Source organism: Ciconia boyciana, chromosome 16, assembly GCF_034638445.1.
Source record: "Ciconia boyciana chromosome 16, ASM3463844v1, whole genome shotgun sequence".
Taxonomy (NCBI): domain Eukaryota; kingdom Metazoa; phylum Chordata; class Aves; order Ciconiiformes; family Ciconiidae; genus Ciconia; species Ciconia boyciana.
Window position 1 is genome coordinate 5,577,582 of NC_132949.1, and position 16,792 is coordinate 5,594,373.

The 16,792-nt window shown below is 44.2% G+C and overlaps 1 protein-coding gene across 1 annotated transcript; it reads left to right on the forward strand.

The window, feature by feature from the left end:
• The first annotated feature begins 10,562 nt into the window (after positions 1–10,562).
• TMEM100 (transmembrane protein 100) lies at positions 10,563–10,967 on the forward strand. The gene has a single exon (XM_072881588.1). It carries the CDS (start codon positions 10,563–10,565, stop codon positions 10,965–10,967), a length of 405 nt encoding a protein of 134 aa, XP_072737689.1.
• Positions 10,968–16,792: the final 5,825 nt, after the last annotated feature.

Sequence of the window (16,792 nt, forward strand, 5' to 3'; positions counted from 1 at the left end):
CAAGTGGTGATTTCTCCATGACACTTTCTTTCCCTTCTCACCAATTTTCCCAAGCTGTCTAGAGCCTACAGAGAAGCCTGTGTTAAAGGAAGTAATTCAACTGATGGCCTGTGTAGGTTAGCTGAAAGCGCGTCGTTTTCTTTCTACTGCTGGAGAGTCAATTACAACTGGCCAAAATGTTCCATATTCATTAGGCGGACCATTTGAAGAGGGACCAATGTGTGCTCTTTGTGCCATACCTACTGGCAGAGCAGGGAAGCAAGATACAAAATGTCTCTTGACATCATCTGCTAGGTGAGCTTGGACAATTCACTTTTTCAGCTCTTTGTTTGCATTTCTCTTCATTTATTTGTGCCCTGTAAATTCTCTGGGGTACTCAGTGCAGGTGGAAAAACAAGAAAAGCCCGCTGCAGAGCCATGGAAGAGACCATTCCTACCCTGACTTAAATCTCAGCTGAATCTGCTGGATCCTACTGCAATAGTCTCTAACAAAAAGCAGTGTTATGGTGAAATTACATTGTCTTGTGTTTATTTACCAGGCTTCCTCCTAGCTCAGCCAGAAAGCTGCCATGTTGGCTAAAGATTCAGAGGTTCTGTAACTGACTTGTGCAAGACTCAGGATTTGGCTTCTGGTGGTGTGGTGCATCCCTCTGTTAATTAAAAGCACATGTCCACATAAGGAATGCAGCTCTTCAAATGTGAACTTCATGTAATTATGAAAGCAGTAGGAGATAAGAATAACTGTTTTCAGTTCCAGATGTCCTGTCTTCTTCAGCACTGCAGGAAGATTAAGTGAAAGTCGAGTAGGGCAATAACAAAGTTCAAATGCAGAGCAGGATAACTGATGTTGACCAAAGTACTGGTAGGATCTAATGGAGTTCAAAGAAAATTCCTTTCCATATTCCTAGTCACCAAAGAAGTTTCTCACTATCATTATAAGCCCATCCATTTCATGAGCCTGATTACACACAGAGTGGGTGGTTTGCATAGCTATCAACCAACAGGGCTGAACTCCCTTGTGCTGTAAACTGTTTTAATGAGAGGGGAGCTACAGCATTTTATGTGAAATTATTTGGTTCTCTGGTTTAACTGGCTTTGTTAAGGACTCCATTCCCGATCACAAAACACATACACTGCATGACATGATAAGGACAATTTACAACCTATTAAACATGTTGAAAGAGTGCTTTCTAAAAGTTCCAGTAAATGTAATCAACTGGCATGTTGTGTCTGTGTGTGGGCTTAGGGATGAAATAAAGGAAAATTCAGTGGAGGGTTAGGGAAAAGGCAAGAAAAACTAATCGAATAGGGAGCCCCCAATGGTTATACTTTGCCAGATTAATGAGTCACTGTTTGCTGTGCTGTTAAGGCCCAGGAGACTGTTAGAAACTCAAAGGAAGCCATGAAGTATTGCAAGTGTGTCTTAGTAGGCAGAGCAACAGCATTGCTCAATTTAGGAGTAAAACTCTGCTCTCTCAATAGGCTGCATGGGTTCCAGAATCACACAGGCTTCTTGCTTATTGTCCCAGCCACTGGGGCTGCACCTCCTCTGAAGCAGCTGTGTTAAGGCCACAGGGAGGAGATTTTGTCATTTAGGGCAGGCCTAAAGGGGAGCTATGTAGCATTTAAGCATGGCAGTCCAAAATTGTGAACCTGTAACCCCTCACTGCAGCTGTTGCTCAGTCCTGAAGTTTCCTCAGCTGTTTGCACTGAATTTCTACAGGTGCCAAACATGCTGTTTCGGGTATGTTTGGTGCTTCTTTGCTTACATCCTTGGAGAGTCATGCTCAGAACACAGCAGGACCTTAAAAGGCAGAGGTAGTCAGTCATCCCTTTTTTAAAAGGCCAGAGGGGTGGTGCCCAAGTTGTATTCGACCCTTATGTGCCCGAGAGCTACAAACCCACCCTTCTAGGAGAGAGCCCACTAATGTCTCAGCAGGAGAGGGAGACGTCATTCCCATCATTTTCCATCGCAGCTTTTCTGCTTCACAAAAAGGAGTTACAGTTGCACTAGGTCTAGAAGAGAGCATGACTTTCTAGCCTATTGTTAGGGCATTTATTTGTACAGAAACACGAATTCTAAGCCCAGCTTCAATGCTTGTTTATGTGTTCTTCAGATTAGTTCCACATAAATCAGTATTGGGAGTTATTTTATGTAATACTTTCAGTATTTTATGTAATACTTTCAGTAATAAACTTGGCATGGAAAAGTAAGAATGTACTAGTGAAACTGTTGAGGGTGTAAGCATGGGAGGGAGGTCCTGTATCAACGTAGGAGGACCAGATACTACGCTGGAAGGACTAGAGGGGAATTGATGTAATAGGAATGGGGTGAAATTTAGGTCATGCAGATATGTGCTAACAGCAAGAATTTCTGATATAAAGTGATAAATGGAACTGATACTGGAGAAAAATCCAGATATACTGAACAATCAGAGGATAATTATGAAATAGTATTTCTGGTAGAGACAGGAAAATACTTGCACTTCCATGCAGAATGCTGGTAAGGCCACATCTGAAAAAATGATGATTGAAAATAAGACTGAGAGAGTCTGATTTCTACCTCCTAGGACATTAGAGGGTTAATCGCCAAAAGAAGGAAGATCTATTTCAGACCAAGGCTTGTTTATCTAATTGCCTATGAATATATGTGTTTATAATTGCCTATGAATACATGCAGCTAGAAACAAGGTTGAGGTTCCTAGATATCGGCAGAATGAGGCTCATAGCCTTCCAACAGGAGGAGCAGGAAACCCAGTTGGTTTGAGGTGGAACTCGGCAAGTTTAATACGGATACTACCTGGCACGGCTGCCTGTATTAGGAAGGACTGGAGTTAAGGGCCCAAGAGGTCCTCTCTAATGACAGTTCTCCTCAGATCCGGTTTGCTTGTCATTTCTGCTGAAACGCCAGTGTATTTGGAGGGAACACTAGCAAATGGGGAAAAAAATGCCAGTTTCTTGTATAAAGCTGTGGAGCTCTTCCAGAACCCCCTGGCTGATTCGGCTGGGGGAGATGAACCCTTGGCAAGATCTCCATCCCTGGGGAGTTCATAATGATACACAGGGCAAAATCCTGGCCCCTCTGAAGTTGATGGAAGTTTTGCTATTAATTTCTGTGAGGCCAGGATTTCATCCTGGAAAGGGAGTCAAAAGTACATGCATGCTTTCAGAGACGGAGTGGCTGATTAAATACATCTGGTGCACTGCTCTTTTATCAATCATTGATAAAATAGTGCCTTTTAAATATAAACTTTGGGTAAGCTTAACCGCAAATTTCAAACATGTCCTTTTACAAGCCTTAAAAGCAAAATTTGTCTGCTTTTTGTCTGAAAAGACACAAATCACGGTAAAAAATAACACATACCCGTACCCATCCACTCCAAACTCCTGTGGTATTTGCTGTTCCACTGAAATGAGCGATTAAAGCATAGAAAAGCCAGTTAAAATATTTCTAGATGATACATAAAACTTTATCCTCTAAGGATGTCATCCAAAACTCCGTTCCTCCTCTTGTAATTCCTGAGCAGCTAGGAGTTCATCTGGATTTCAGCGTGGGCTGTGCTTTCGCAGCACTGCCACTTGTGACATCCCCGAAGGGCTCAGGACCGGGGGGGAGCCCTCCGTCCGCCCTGCCCGAACCGCGACGTGTCGACAGCGGTGGGGCGGACGGCCGCCCCGCGGGGGGCTGCGCGGGAGGGCGGAGAGGGCTGGAAAACGCTCTCCCAGGCCCCGCGTTTAACCGCGCACGGCCAGGGTGTGATGCAGAGCCTCACCACGGTGCGTGACCTGGCGAAGCAGGAGACACGCGTGTCCCCCGGCGTGCGCATCCCTGAAACGGGCGTGTGAACCGCGCAGCGCCAGCACCGCCCGCCCGGGCGAGCGAAACCGCGGAGGGCAGGGCAGGCTCCCTGCTTGCCCTGCCCAGCCTGGCCCCTCAAGGACAGCCTTCCTCCCGGCCGCCCTCCCAAAGCAGAGCGGGCCCTTCCCCGGTGAGTGCTGCCCCGCCCGCGGCAGCTCCCGCCGCTGAATTTGCTCCGGTCCCTTAATTGTTTCGCTCTCACCAAGAACTTTGTTTACAGTCCCTTGTGCAGCGAGCTGCATCCCCCTCTTATGCTTGCTCCGGGCTAGTGTCCGCCGCAGTCCCGTCCGGCAGTCGGGAGGTAAGGCACGGCTCGGCACCGTGTAGCACGGCACGGCATACCATACCATAGCATACCATAGCATACCATAGCATGGTCTGGCACGGCACGGCTCAGCTCAGCTCAGCCCAGCCCAGCCCAGCCCAGTCCAGTTCAGCGTGGCACGGCTCGGCTCGGCTCGGCTCGGCTCGCAGCCGCTGGACCCGCAGCCCGGCGCCCGCCGGCTCTCGGTGCCCGCGGGGCTGCGGCCCCGCTGCTGCCGCGGCAGCGCCCGGAGCCCGGCTGCCCGCGCCGGCGGGAGGGCTGGGTTGCGGGGCTCTGCGGGGAGCCTCTCCGCTCCGGCCGGCGGGTCCTGAGGCGGTTGCCAGCAGCGCTCCCTCCCGCGTGGCACAGGGCTTTTCCCAGGGGCTGGAGCAGCACAACGGGAAGCTTCGGGGTCCCGGCAGCCGGGGGTGCTCCTGCGTTGCAGATCGGCGTGTGCCCCGCCGAGTTGCGCCTTTTCGCTGCCGCCGGGCTGTAGGGCAGAAAGCGCGCACAGAGCTTTCCTTGCCTCTTCGCGTCTCTCCTCTCTTGCATAGGTGTTCGGGGATAGGCGTGACACGCGGTGGTTTGCCCTAGGTGTGTGTGGCGTTTAACAGACGCGTTTGAAAGTTTTGCAATTTGCGGACAACAAAGTTTGTTTGGGGAGGTGTTTGGTTGGCTCCCATCCTACCCGCCAACGACGTCGGAAAAACGAAGAAGGTGTGAGAGCTTGAACCTGGTAATTGTATTACCTAAAAACTTGGTGGTGGAAACTTATCGGCTTTCTGAGGCTCAGACAGTTGGCATGGGTGTAATGTGTTCTTCTCCTACCCCGTAGTTCAGGGCCTGATCCTGGGGTCTTGTAAGTACAAATTCTAGTTGTGTATTTCCAGGAGTGTTCACACGGGGAAGAGCTGCGGGATTGTGTTCAGGATTACTGTAGTCTGTTGAATTCCAAATGAACTGTGGCTCTCCTTCAGTACGGAAGGACTCCTTATGCTGTTTTCCATAGTCACTTCGATGCAAAACCAAGTGTGAAACATGGGCATAACAATTTATTGGCATTTTACATATAGCAAAAAAGGGTGTCTGAAGTAGTATGCAAGATACAGAGAATCAGTTCCAGAGTCTGAAGGCAGAAAACTTAAATGTATCCCACTGGTTCTGAGTAAAATGCAAAAAAGGGGAAAGGATTGTAGTGGCTGAGAAATACCAACTCTTTGCACTTGCACAGAGATATTCAGTATGTGGGAAGTCTCCTGAGAGAGCACCACACTGAAATGAATCTGAGTTAAAATATTGGAAGCTGAATGTATAGATTTCATGTGTTTCTGCTTCTCAGCTTTGTGGTGAGGGAGAGAAGGAGGAGGAAGAAATCCTGTCTGTAAAAAGTTGCTCTGTCAGTCAGGTTTTTTGATGAAGACATTCATTTTAAAAAGTTACCGAAACTGTATGTAGTCAAGGCAAATACAAATAAATTACTGAGAGAGCAATTAATCCTTTCGAAGAATGATGCTAGCAGAGTGGCTTAGGGGGCACAATTGTGCTAGGAAGAGTTTCTCAAATAAACGTAACCACTCTGGGAATATGAGTGGAAGTTGACTGCAAGACAGTTTGAGAGGTCTGCTTTTGTTTTAATGTAATCTAGATTATTTATCTAAAGTGTGGGGTTTTTTTCTGCATTTCCCTCCAAACTTTTCAAAAAGTCAAACTAATTGCTAGGTAGTGTGCACAAGAATATAGTCAAGGAGATAAGCAAGGAGACCCTTATTACTATCTAACTTAAATAATCGGCTAAATATACTTTAGCTATGTCACAGGCTTATTCCAAGGATCATCTAGCAAAGAACAGCAGCAGTTTGTGCCTGTAGTTTGTGTTTGTGAAATGTTAGCATTGGCTAAATAACTTTAAAAGATAAAAAGCCCTTAAAGTTTATCATTATACAAACTTATTCTTGTGAACTTATTCTCATCCCCACTTAGGAGCTCCTGCTTCAGTGTCGAAATGATCTTCCATAATCATGCACATATAGAAAGGGAATGTTGAATAAGATTAGCAGCATAAATCTCTGCTGCTTCCTAAGTTTTACCCAGCTGCTTGGTGATTTCACAGCTGTTTCTGCAGTTGATAGCAATTTCCATCACCCTGCTTTCTGCAGAGTTGTCACACTGCTCTGCTGCAGATTCTGCCTTGTCCCTATTTGAGTTATGAATCTTGTTTTAAAAAAATTACGTAACAGAAATGAAGAATAGTAAGTATAATGGAATCATGTTTATTACAGTGAGTTCTTGGCCTCAGTTTGCCTTTTTTTTTGAGAGGAGTTTTTGGGATTATATTACTTAGATGTTTGTTATAGCAGAATAGATTTTAAAGGGTTTTTTAGTGGAAAGAATGTTGTCACTGTCAGTTGACAGCTAGGAAAATCAAGGCACAGGGAGTCGAAGTTACTTGCTCAAAGAAACTGGAGACATAGGAGAGACAAAAACCCAAGTCTTCTGAGTTGTGATTTGGTTTTTTGATTCACATAGGTGAAGTGAGCAATAGAAATGAAGTTAAATGAGATTTTTAGCTACAGAAATTCATGTGCATTACCTTTTCCTGCCTAGCTCTTTCTGGGGGGACTTGCCTGGGTTGTGACACCCATCATCGAGACGTCACATCGTCAAAGGAAAATGTTACATAGGGCCAGAAATGGGTGGCTGCTGCCAAGAAAAGAGGCAGAAACCACTAGGAGAGCCAGAGGGAGAACATCTCCTGCTTCGGTTAGGTTAGGAGCAGGGATCAGCATACAGCAGGAGCTTTTCCATGCAGGAGTTTTGTTCTTAAGAAGCTGATAAATACCTAACAACTTTTCTTGTAGGAAACTTCCATGCTAGAATATTGTCACCTCCAATTCATCATTCAGCAACATCTGACACTTCAAAGCCTGGAGCGGCTCTTACTGCTGCGTGACTCTGCCTTGAATTGACATACGAGACACCTTAAGCAGTCTTCCTCTGCTTACCGAGCCAAGGGATTTGTTACGATGGATTTCTCATGGACCCGGTAGGTGTGCATGCTGATGGATTTCATGTCTTTTCAGTAAATCTCAACTTACACTTATTAGTGGATAAAACATTCCTCTCTCCTTTATCCAGTGTTAGCCACAGATTGCCACAGATTGCCACATTCTTCCTCCAAGTCAAAGTAGCTCCTTAAGAAAGCACTTCTAGTATGATTAGTGAGAGGATGCTGGTGTTGCTGGGTATCTTTGCCTAAATTTCTTACCCTGAAACTTGAACCAAGTCACCTGTTGGCATAAGTCAGAAGTGACTTTGCTGGCAATGAGGATTTAGTGCCCTGTTTTCTAGGGCTGAATACCTTTACTCACACTTCAAATAGGTCTGTTGTTTATTTAACTTATGGTATTTCAATAGAGGTTTGTTTATTTGTTTTATATGAATGCCTGTCTGCTTACATCCTATTACAGGCAAGAACTGTGCTTCTCAGAAGTCAACAGGTATTTTGCCATTGACTTAATTTTGGTAGTTTAGGAGTTTTTTTAAAAAAAATCATGTTAGTTTTGACTGTATAAATATATCTTCATATATCTTTCTTCATAAATCTCTGTACAAGGTGTCTAGGAGATTTAATGCTTATAGGGGATGTATCTGAAGCATAGGGACAAGGACTCTACAGACAGGAGTAAATATACTTTGATTGAATGTTAAAATTTTTCAGAATAAGCATGTTTATAATGAGCCCAATCCAAAGACTTTTCAAGTTATTGGGAAGTTTCCTTATTTCTGTGGCTATTAGAGAGAGTATTTGCACTTTGGAATAGTTATTGCAATGCGTTTGGAACTAAGAGACCTTTTATATGGAAAATGGTTAATTTTTTTCCTCCCTCAAATTTAATAATAAAATATTGAACAAATTGAATTTGGCTAATGGTAAGATCAAAAAAATATGACATTTGGGGACCACATTACCCTATTGTGCTGAACTTCTGTAATGTTTTATGGATAAGTAGTGCAGCAACATAATGGCACCAGTGTGAGTCTCACTGCCATGTAGGTCATCATTGAAAATGCAGAACTTGAGCTCAGATCCATGTGGGGACAGGTCGATGGTGCTCTAGAGCAAACCCATAGCTTTCCTGGGTTCTTTCAACTGATATAAAAGGTACTTAATCATGCATTAGAATTTGAAGGACAAAGCAACAGAACCTAGGAGAACCTAGGATATCTAAGGTGTCAGCACAGATGTATTTGCTTTGTTTGATAAGCACTGATCAGATCCCCTGCCTGCCCTTGGAGATACCAAGTACCTTCACAGGAACACACAGAATCACGGAATGGTTGTGGTTGGAAGGGACCTCTGGAGGTCGTCTGGTCCACCCCCCATCCCACTCAAGCAGGGTCACCTAAAGAAGTCTGCCCCAGGACTGTCCAGCTGGCTTTTGAGTATCTCCAAGGATGGAGACTCCAAAAACCTCCCTGGGCAACCTGTTCCAGTGCTCAGTCACCCTCACAGTAAAAAAGCGTTCCCTGATGTTCAGACAGAACCTCCTGTGTTTCAGTTTGTGCCCACTGCCTCTTGTGTTGTCAGTGTGCGTGCTCAGCGTGCGCTCTGTTGGGTTGTGCTCAGTGTTGTCGTTAGGGAGGGAAAGGCTACTTTGTCTTGTAGCTGCTGAGCCTCTTGCAGGATTGAGCCCTGAAGGTAGCTGTGTACAGCAAGATACAATATTGAGCTGAGCACTCTTCCTTAGAGCAGTAGAACAAAAGCTTTGTCAAACCAGATCTGAACTTTCCTTCTCTCATTAGGGTTCAAGGAAACTCAGATACAAACTGTCTGACTAGATACAGAGTATAGCCTGTTTGTGTGTGTTTAAAAATAGTGAAATCCTCTTTCTCGCAAAATACACAGTCCGTTACATGAGGTACTGAGATACAAAACCAAGGGCTCTCCACAATGGACAAATATATCTTAGCAACAAGAGTGGGAGTGGTGGGAAAGGAAAAGGAGAATACAAGTATCTGGCAATTAACTTCCTAGTCACAGATGTGAAGGTGATAAAAGTGATAAAAGCATTACTGCATTGCCAACGCTCTTCCTTGTTCTCTGAGCTGCATACCATGCTGCTCATAGGAGCAAAAGCTCCACAGCATGCACCGGAGAGTGGTAGAGTCGTCCTGTGAGCTACTCCCAGCAGGAAAACCCAGTGGTTCCCCAGTGTCCCCGTCTGTGTATGTGGTGGGGTGCACTGAGCGCACAGTCTGGTCCAAGGCAGCACAGCCGTGGTAGCCGCGGCATGGTCAGAGGCTCACTGCAGACGCCAGGGCAGCTCCCACACCAGCAGAGTCCCAGTGAGATGGCAGAGGTCTGTCCTGGCAGCCTGTAGCAGTGGAGAGCCACGGGCTCATCTTGCCCTGATCAGGTGGACTCCAGTTCTGCACTGGGCTCCATGGAGCCCAAAGCTGTTTTGCCTCAATGCAGATGCAATCAAACTGTGCATGCTGTCTGTAGGACTGAGAGTGACTATACGATATGGAGACAGGAGGAAAGCAACCTACCGTAACTGAGTGAATATGACTGTAAATCTCCCTCCCACACACTAACATGGATGTGGTTTCATGGACTTATAAGGGACCCATTACTTTTGCATTAAGCTAATTTAAATGGCAGGCTGACAGTCTGGCATTGATGTTGCTGTAGCGGTAGGTTCACCAGCTTTCAGCTGGTGTTTGCTGAGTGCAGGGAACTGTCTTCGTCCCCGTTCCCCCCACATCCATACCTAGTCATGACCATTTGAATTTTTTCGCTAAGTAGCACTTGCCTTAAGAAAGGGTTCACTGTTCAGTTTTTTGCTGGCCCAGTTCTTGCCCATGTTATTGTGATGTGCGTTGAAGCAAATCTGGGTAATGTGTGTGTATAGATGTATATATAAAGAAACAGTGTGAAAAAGTGTGTGAGCAAGAGTAGAATTTTTAACCAAAACAGCCTGTGAACTTCGCCTCCTCGTTAGAAGATGTAATGCCATTGAAATCTAAATTGCATCCAGAAATACTGACTTTAGGATGTAACTTAAAGTGGGATTTGGCCCACAACACTTTAAGGTTGGTGTCTGTCTTGGTCTGTGACTCTGTTCTTTCTAGCACTTATGCACATGCTGATGACTGCCGTAACAATTGATTCAGATCCACCACAATCAGTAGTGTTACAATTAAGCTTGTGCATAAATCCTTGCGGGGTCAGAGTGCCTGCTTGTTTGTGATCCCAAGTGGGATACTTCTGTGTCACCCATTTGTCACATAACGGTAACGCTTCTTAGTTGAACTCATGCTCTTCTCTCCACAGTGCAATGCGTGTTCAGCAGAGCCTGCTCTAGCCTAAGAATTGACTAAGTCAAGACAATCAAGATGACAAACGAACCTATTAAAGAGATCCTGGGTGCTCCAAAGCATCCTGATTCTGTAACCACGGAGAAGAGTAATAACAATGACTGTGTGATAACCACCATCCCTCTTGTCAGTGAATGCCAGCTGACTGCAGCAACAGGGGGAGCAGAACTCTCCTGTTACCGCTGTACCATTCCCTTCGGTGTGGTTATCCTCATAGCCGGCATTGTGGTTACTGCTGTGGCATACAGCTTCAATTCCCATGGATCAATCATCTCAGTGTTTGGATTAGTCCTCTTGTCATCAGGACTCCTTTTGCTGGCTTCTAGTGCAGTGTGCTGGAAAATCAGGCAGCAAAACAAGAAAGCAAAGAGGCGGGAGAGCCAGACAGCGCTTGTGGCAAATCAGCGAACCTTGTTTGGTTAAAGACAACCAAGAGAAGGCTGGACAGAAGACAGAACCTTTGTAAGTCAACTTGACTATTTATCAATAGGAGAGATTGCAGGTTTTAATTTAACGTTGGAAATGAACTGAAATGAAAATGGAATGGATTAAGAAAGACTTAAAAACTCTGCAAGTGCTCTTACTGTTTTTATTACTGCAGACTTGGTAGTATTCTTTCCAAGACTGAAGAAAAAACACTTTTCCTTCACAGAAAACAGTGTCGTCATAACTGCAGTCATCATAACTGTGTTCCCCAACATGCTGATCATGTTGGAAAGGGAACTTGTGAGAATTAAGAAAATAATTTGAACTGCCTTGAAATGCCAGAGATCTCCTTAAAATACACACTGTGACACTTGACCAAGGGAGAAGTCATAGCATTTGAAGTGACTACAAGCTTATGGCCAGATTGTCTGTGATTTAAATTGTAGCTCAAAAAAAACCCAACCAACCACCCAAAAAACCAAAAATCAACCAACAAAGAAACTGCTAATTGCTCAATAAGCTGATTCTTATATTTTATGTAACTTTCCCCCCCAATATCTGTGGTACTTTCCCCCTTTTTTAAACCAACTAATATTAATTTTGTTTTACTATTGAATAGAAATAGGTAGAAATGTGTAATTATATTGTCTAACCTAAATAACGAGGTATGATTATAGCTTAAAACATGAGACTTTTTTTGTAAATGAAACTGGTCAGGTTTAGCACTTTTGATTATTTTGCTATAAAATTAAAAAGTAAATTTCATTAAAATAATATTCAGTGCTGCTAGACCTTTAGAAAATCTTTTTTTATTGCTATCAAGATAGCTTGTATCTTCAACTTTGACTGCTTTATGATTCTATTTTTGTAGAAAAACAATTGTGACAATTACTGTCAACATATGTACTGCTGATCTCTTCCAAAAAGCTCTATAGACAACGGATTTTGGTTTGAATTGGTTTGTATTCCTCTTGCAGCTTGATTAACAACTCAGTTATTGAAAAATCGTAACGGTCAGTTCTACAGACACTTACTGGCACAGTCAGTTTTAAGCACAACTATTAATAATTACTTGGGGAAGCAAAGTCATCTGTGTAGTAAGTGTTTGCTGAATGAGCTTTGGGATCACGAATCTTTATGAAAAGCAGGTCTCAGGTGCACCCTGCCTGTGTCTGAGATGTTTGATTCTGTAAGTTTTGTGTTCCAGAGGTCTTCCAACTTTTCTCAGGTAATGAATAACTGAGGGCTGGTCCCAAATTGAAGGAAAGCAGAACATTGCTCCATCTATATCATTAAGGACAAGTAGTGCTGAGCCAAGTCACAGACTTCCACCCCAGTGTGTATGAGGGTGTCAGAAGGCAGAGGGGCTGCATGGAGTCCTCTGTCTTTTCTTCTCCTCTCTCTCTCTTTTTTTCTTTTTTATTGCTTTCTCCAGACTCAAAAGGGCGGATGTGATTTTTGCTAGCGTGCCTCCTCTTTGCCCTCCGGAGCCTCTGGCATCCACAACGGCTGTGGCGATGCCGCTGCAGAGCACACCTGCCAAACAGGTGCCGCAGGGGATAGCCTTCTGCAGGTCAGGCCGAAGCCGTACGCTTCTGCTGAAATCACCCAGGCATTCTGGCTTAGGTGCCGCCTTTTCCTCTGCCCTCCGTGGTTTAAGCTTGTTACATCCATAACTTATCCCCGGATTTGCAAAGTGCACTTCGTGTTTTAAATAGAGCAAGCTATATGTATGGGAGGGGATGTTTGGAGTCAGTATTTGCGTTGCCACACTCCGTGGTTACCAGACGCTATAATAAAATCACTTGCATCAGAGGAAAGCTGACAACACATTTTAGCACTTCCATAGCCCTAACTTAATCACGGCAGGAAGCTTTCCTGCTGCTAGGAGAACATGTTGCGTCACCAGAACATCTGACACCGGTGTCTAATGTCAATCACTTTGCTTAAGGTCATTAAAAATATTAGGGTGTCCCCTTACGATGTACAGGTTTTGCATGAGTGACAATTCATGGGAAATGCATAGCATGATAAATAATGGAACAGGTGGACTAAAGTGGTGTCTTTCCTGTTTAAAATGAGAAAAGTGATTGACATTAGCAAAGCTGGATAAGCTAAATAGGGCTGTTTATTTTTTTTTCCCCTAGGAACACAATAGTTTTTCTGACTCCTTCTTCCCCCTCCCCATTTCTTTTTCCTCAGTGGAATTTTGTGGGCTGCTGAGGAGAGAATTGCAAGGCCTCTAGAGATGCAGTGATTTCCACTACACACGTGTAGCAGCTCAGCCCCATGATTCCCAGGCTGAGCCCAGAGCCGAAGCAGCCTGTTGCCCTCTTCAGAAGTCTTTCCCATACATGGGTCCTCCCTTCGCCATTGCTGTGATACAGGCGAGCTGGCGTGTGGCGTGTGGAAGGAAAGTAGAGGTGCAAGGTGAGGCTCTGCTCCAAGTCAAAAGAAAAGGCCAAACTCAGTGGAACATAGGCAATGGATTTTTTGGGAGCAGATTTTTCAGGAAGGATAAATAAGAGTGAGTAAGAGTCGCTCGGCTGCTACTAGAGGTTGTTTCCTTTCCCTTATCTCTGCTCTCTTTTACATTTGCACTGCATATACAAGGACACAGCAGAGTCCTTACACCACTCTCTGCCTTGCTAATTGTGGGGCATGTAGGCATCACGCAGCATGTAAGCAGTGACAGACAGCATTACAATGACCCTAGGCATGATCCCCTAGCATAGCAAAGCTTCACATACAACATGGTGTCCTGTAATATCAGCTAACTGATGGGCTGAGAGGCCTCTCGGTAACATGGGGCTGCCATGGCACACACTGCTGAGCTCAGTAGCATCGGCTGTATCCTAGTGAGACAAGGTACATGCACAAGCATCTTCATACCAAGCAGTGAGTGAAAGTCTGCACAGGAATTCACTCTTGTTTGTCCTTTATTCAGAGAAGTAAAATAGTAATTTTATGGGGAAGAGTCCCAGCACCTGGTCCTGGTGTTTTGCAGGAGCAAGGCAGAGGTTGTGAACAGTTTAGTCAGAGACCTCATGCTGTTGAAGATGTTTTCACAGGTTTCATCACTAAATTGCCACATGGCCTGAGAAACTGGCACAGACTGCTCCACCATGATTTGTGTGCATTGATTTTGGGACAATCTGAACTAGCAGTAGCATCTTTTCTGAATGACCAAGGATGACATCCAACACAAGTTTCACAGTCCATGTTTCTTCTTCCTGCAAATCTACATATTACAGACATTTTCATTACTATCCTCTCTCTCCCTGCACCCCTTGCCCTGGTTCCAACACAGGAACAATACATTCTTTTTAGCCCTTAAAAAACAATCATTCTGGGAGAGGTGCTACGTGACTACAGTGTGGCAGGCTTAGCACCTTCATTTTTCCAGAAACTGGTGATATTATTAGATCGGAAATGTTTTTTACAAGGGCACATTTACAATACTTTTACAAGGGTCAACTCCCTCAAACTGGTCAGCTACAAACAGCAAAATTTCTGCTTCAGTTTTTGAACCCCCTGACCTAATCTGGATTGATCTGGGGTTTCATGCCTGGATGCTGGGTCATGCAATCCACCGAGTCTTTGATACAAAGCCACTTGGAACTCCATGATTGCTGTTTGGTGTTTCTCATGGGAACCTGAGAGGCAAAAGTCAGCCTGGAGGATGCAACCCTGTGGAGATCACAATGACTTTCCAGTTCAGAAACACCTTCCCTTCTGGTGTGAAAAGGCTTTGAATGTGACAAATGGTATTTCGGTTCTGGGAGAGGTTGGGTGGGAGCTGATGCAAATTTTATTGTCACAATTGCTTGTCTCTCCCTTCCTGAAAGCTCTGGCAGCATTGCGCAAGCAAAATTGCCCTCACAAGGATAGAAGATTATCTAATAGGGGAATTGCGCTGGTGCACCAGGCAAATGTTACGGGGATCTTAAATAATAATTTCAAAACCTAAGCACAGGAAATTGTGTCTGTAACTACACCCTGTATTGCTATTGTACACAAGGCCCGTTATAGCCTGGGACAGTATTTTAAAATAATAATCAGTTTGGTATGACAATGCTTAGTATTTGTTCAAGACAAAACGCCCAATTTACGATTCCCCAGTCACTTAACATGTCATGTTTTGTACGTGACTGTGGTTCTAATACCATAATTTGCCAGGTTTAAAAAAAAAAGAGAGAGAGAAAGGTTAGTTTCATGGACTTGTGTCAAGAGTTAAGTTTCTCTGCCTTGGACACTTGGGAGAGCTCTTGTTACCAAACAACGAATGTACAATACTACTGCAGCTCTACAGAGTAAGAACCAGGCTCAGAGTATGGAACGAAGAAAGGCCTGAGAGTCTCATCAGGATCCGGAAGGGTCAGGCCAGGAACAAGCCCTCTGGAATATCCCATCTTCTTGCCTCAGCTTTGCTTATCGAGGGTCGAAGTCCAGCGCTACCGCTCCTTTAATATCTGCGATGGAGGTTGTTGCATATTACTAGCATGTTTCACCTAATTTGTTTTTACAGTGGGCTCCAAAATAAGAAGAGCAGAACAATATTGGCAGCCATCATTTTGCATATGTATTTCCAATACCTCTTATGTCTTTAGGTTGTAGGACGTTTTAGCTATATCAGTATAAATCTTTGTCAATTACAAAGGGCTTTTATACGTAAAAGTACATTAACATATCAAGAATTGCATTGTATGATGTGAAAAATTATATAAATCCTGGCAAAACTCTATGTGTAGACTAAATCTTACAGGCTAAACCACATGGGAGAACAATGGTCTTAAACTGCAGAATCAACTTGAATTTTTGGCTTTTATTCAGGTTGTTGATGTCACTATTAACATGACAGAGGACCTAATCCTTCCTCTTGTGAGCAGCCAGTTGGAGTCCTATTGTCCTAACTTGTGCATCCAAAAATTTGCATTTGTGGCAAACATGGCATTTTTGAAAAACACTTTTTTTGGACTGATTGCTTTCACTTCTTAACTCTTCTGTGCTTTCTAGAGTAAGAGAAAAAACATATTAAACTTTAAAAACAGAGGAAAAGAGGAAAGAAAGACAAGAACACACAACAGCAAATGTTGGACGCTGCATGAAGTCATGGAGGGATAGTAAGCTTTACGCAAGTGCCTTGTTGAAAGACAGAGACTTTTAAAAACATGCAAGTCTTGTCTCTGATACATCCTTGGCTGTATCCTCAGTTTCATTCTTATAAAATGCCTGAAGTCCCCAGGTTAACATCAGTCTTAGATCTCGCCTCATATTTCTTCTCCTTTTCTGTTTCCCAGGAACCAGTTAGCTCAGCAAAAGGCAGAAGTTTAATTTCTTACCATCTTTTGCAATCTGACTGAAATTAAAATGGCCATTTGGGATTTGCAGAGGCAGTGCCCCTGTGGTTTCGTAAGTTATAAGGCATTCAGCCACAGTCTACTCTTGAAGAGGTAGGCACTATATAGAGGTAAAGACTTCTGTACTGCAGCAAGAGATGCCAGGGAATAATCTATTTAAAAAAAAAAAAAAAGTAAGTAATACCAGAGCAGCCCTTCACCACCTCTTCTCAGCCACATTCCCTTTCAATCTGAAGGCCCGAGTTTGTGAATAGAGTTAACAGCTTTCCTGGAAAACTGGCCCATGACATTATTTCCTTGTGAACTCCATCCACCTGTCATGTTAGGGCTTGGTGCGACGCCAGCACTGGCAGGAAATAATAGGCAGCAGGATGCCGGTGTGTGTCGATGGCCCTGACCCTCCCATTCCTGAACATGAATAAGCTTCGAGCTCACAAGGCGTCACAGCAGCACGGCTCCTGG

Coding starts and splice junctions, on each gene's coding strand:
- TMEM100 (XM_072881588.1), top strand. CDS start 10,563: ATGACAAACGAACCTATTAAAGAGATCCTGGGTGCTCCAAAGCATCCT.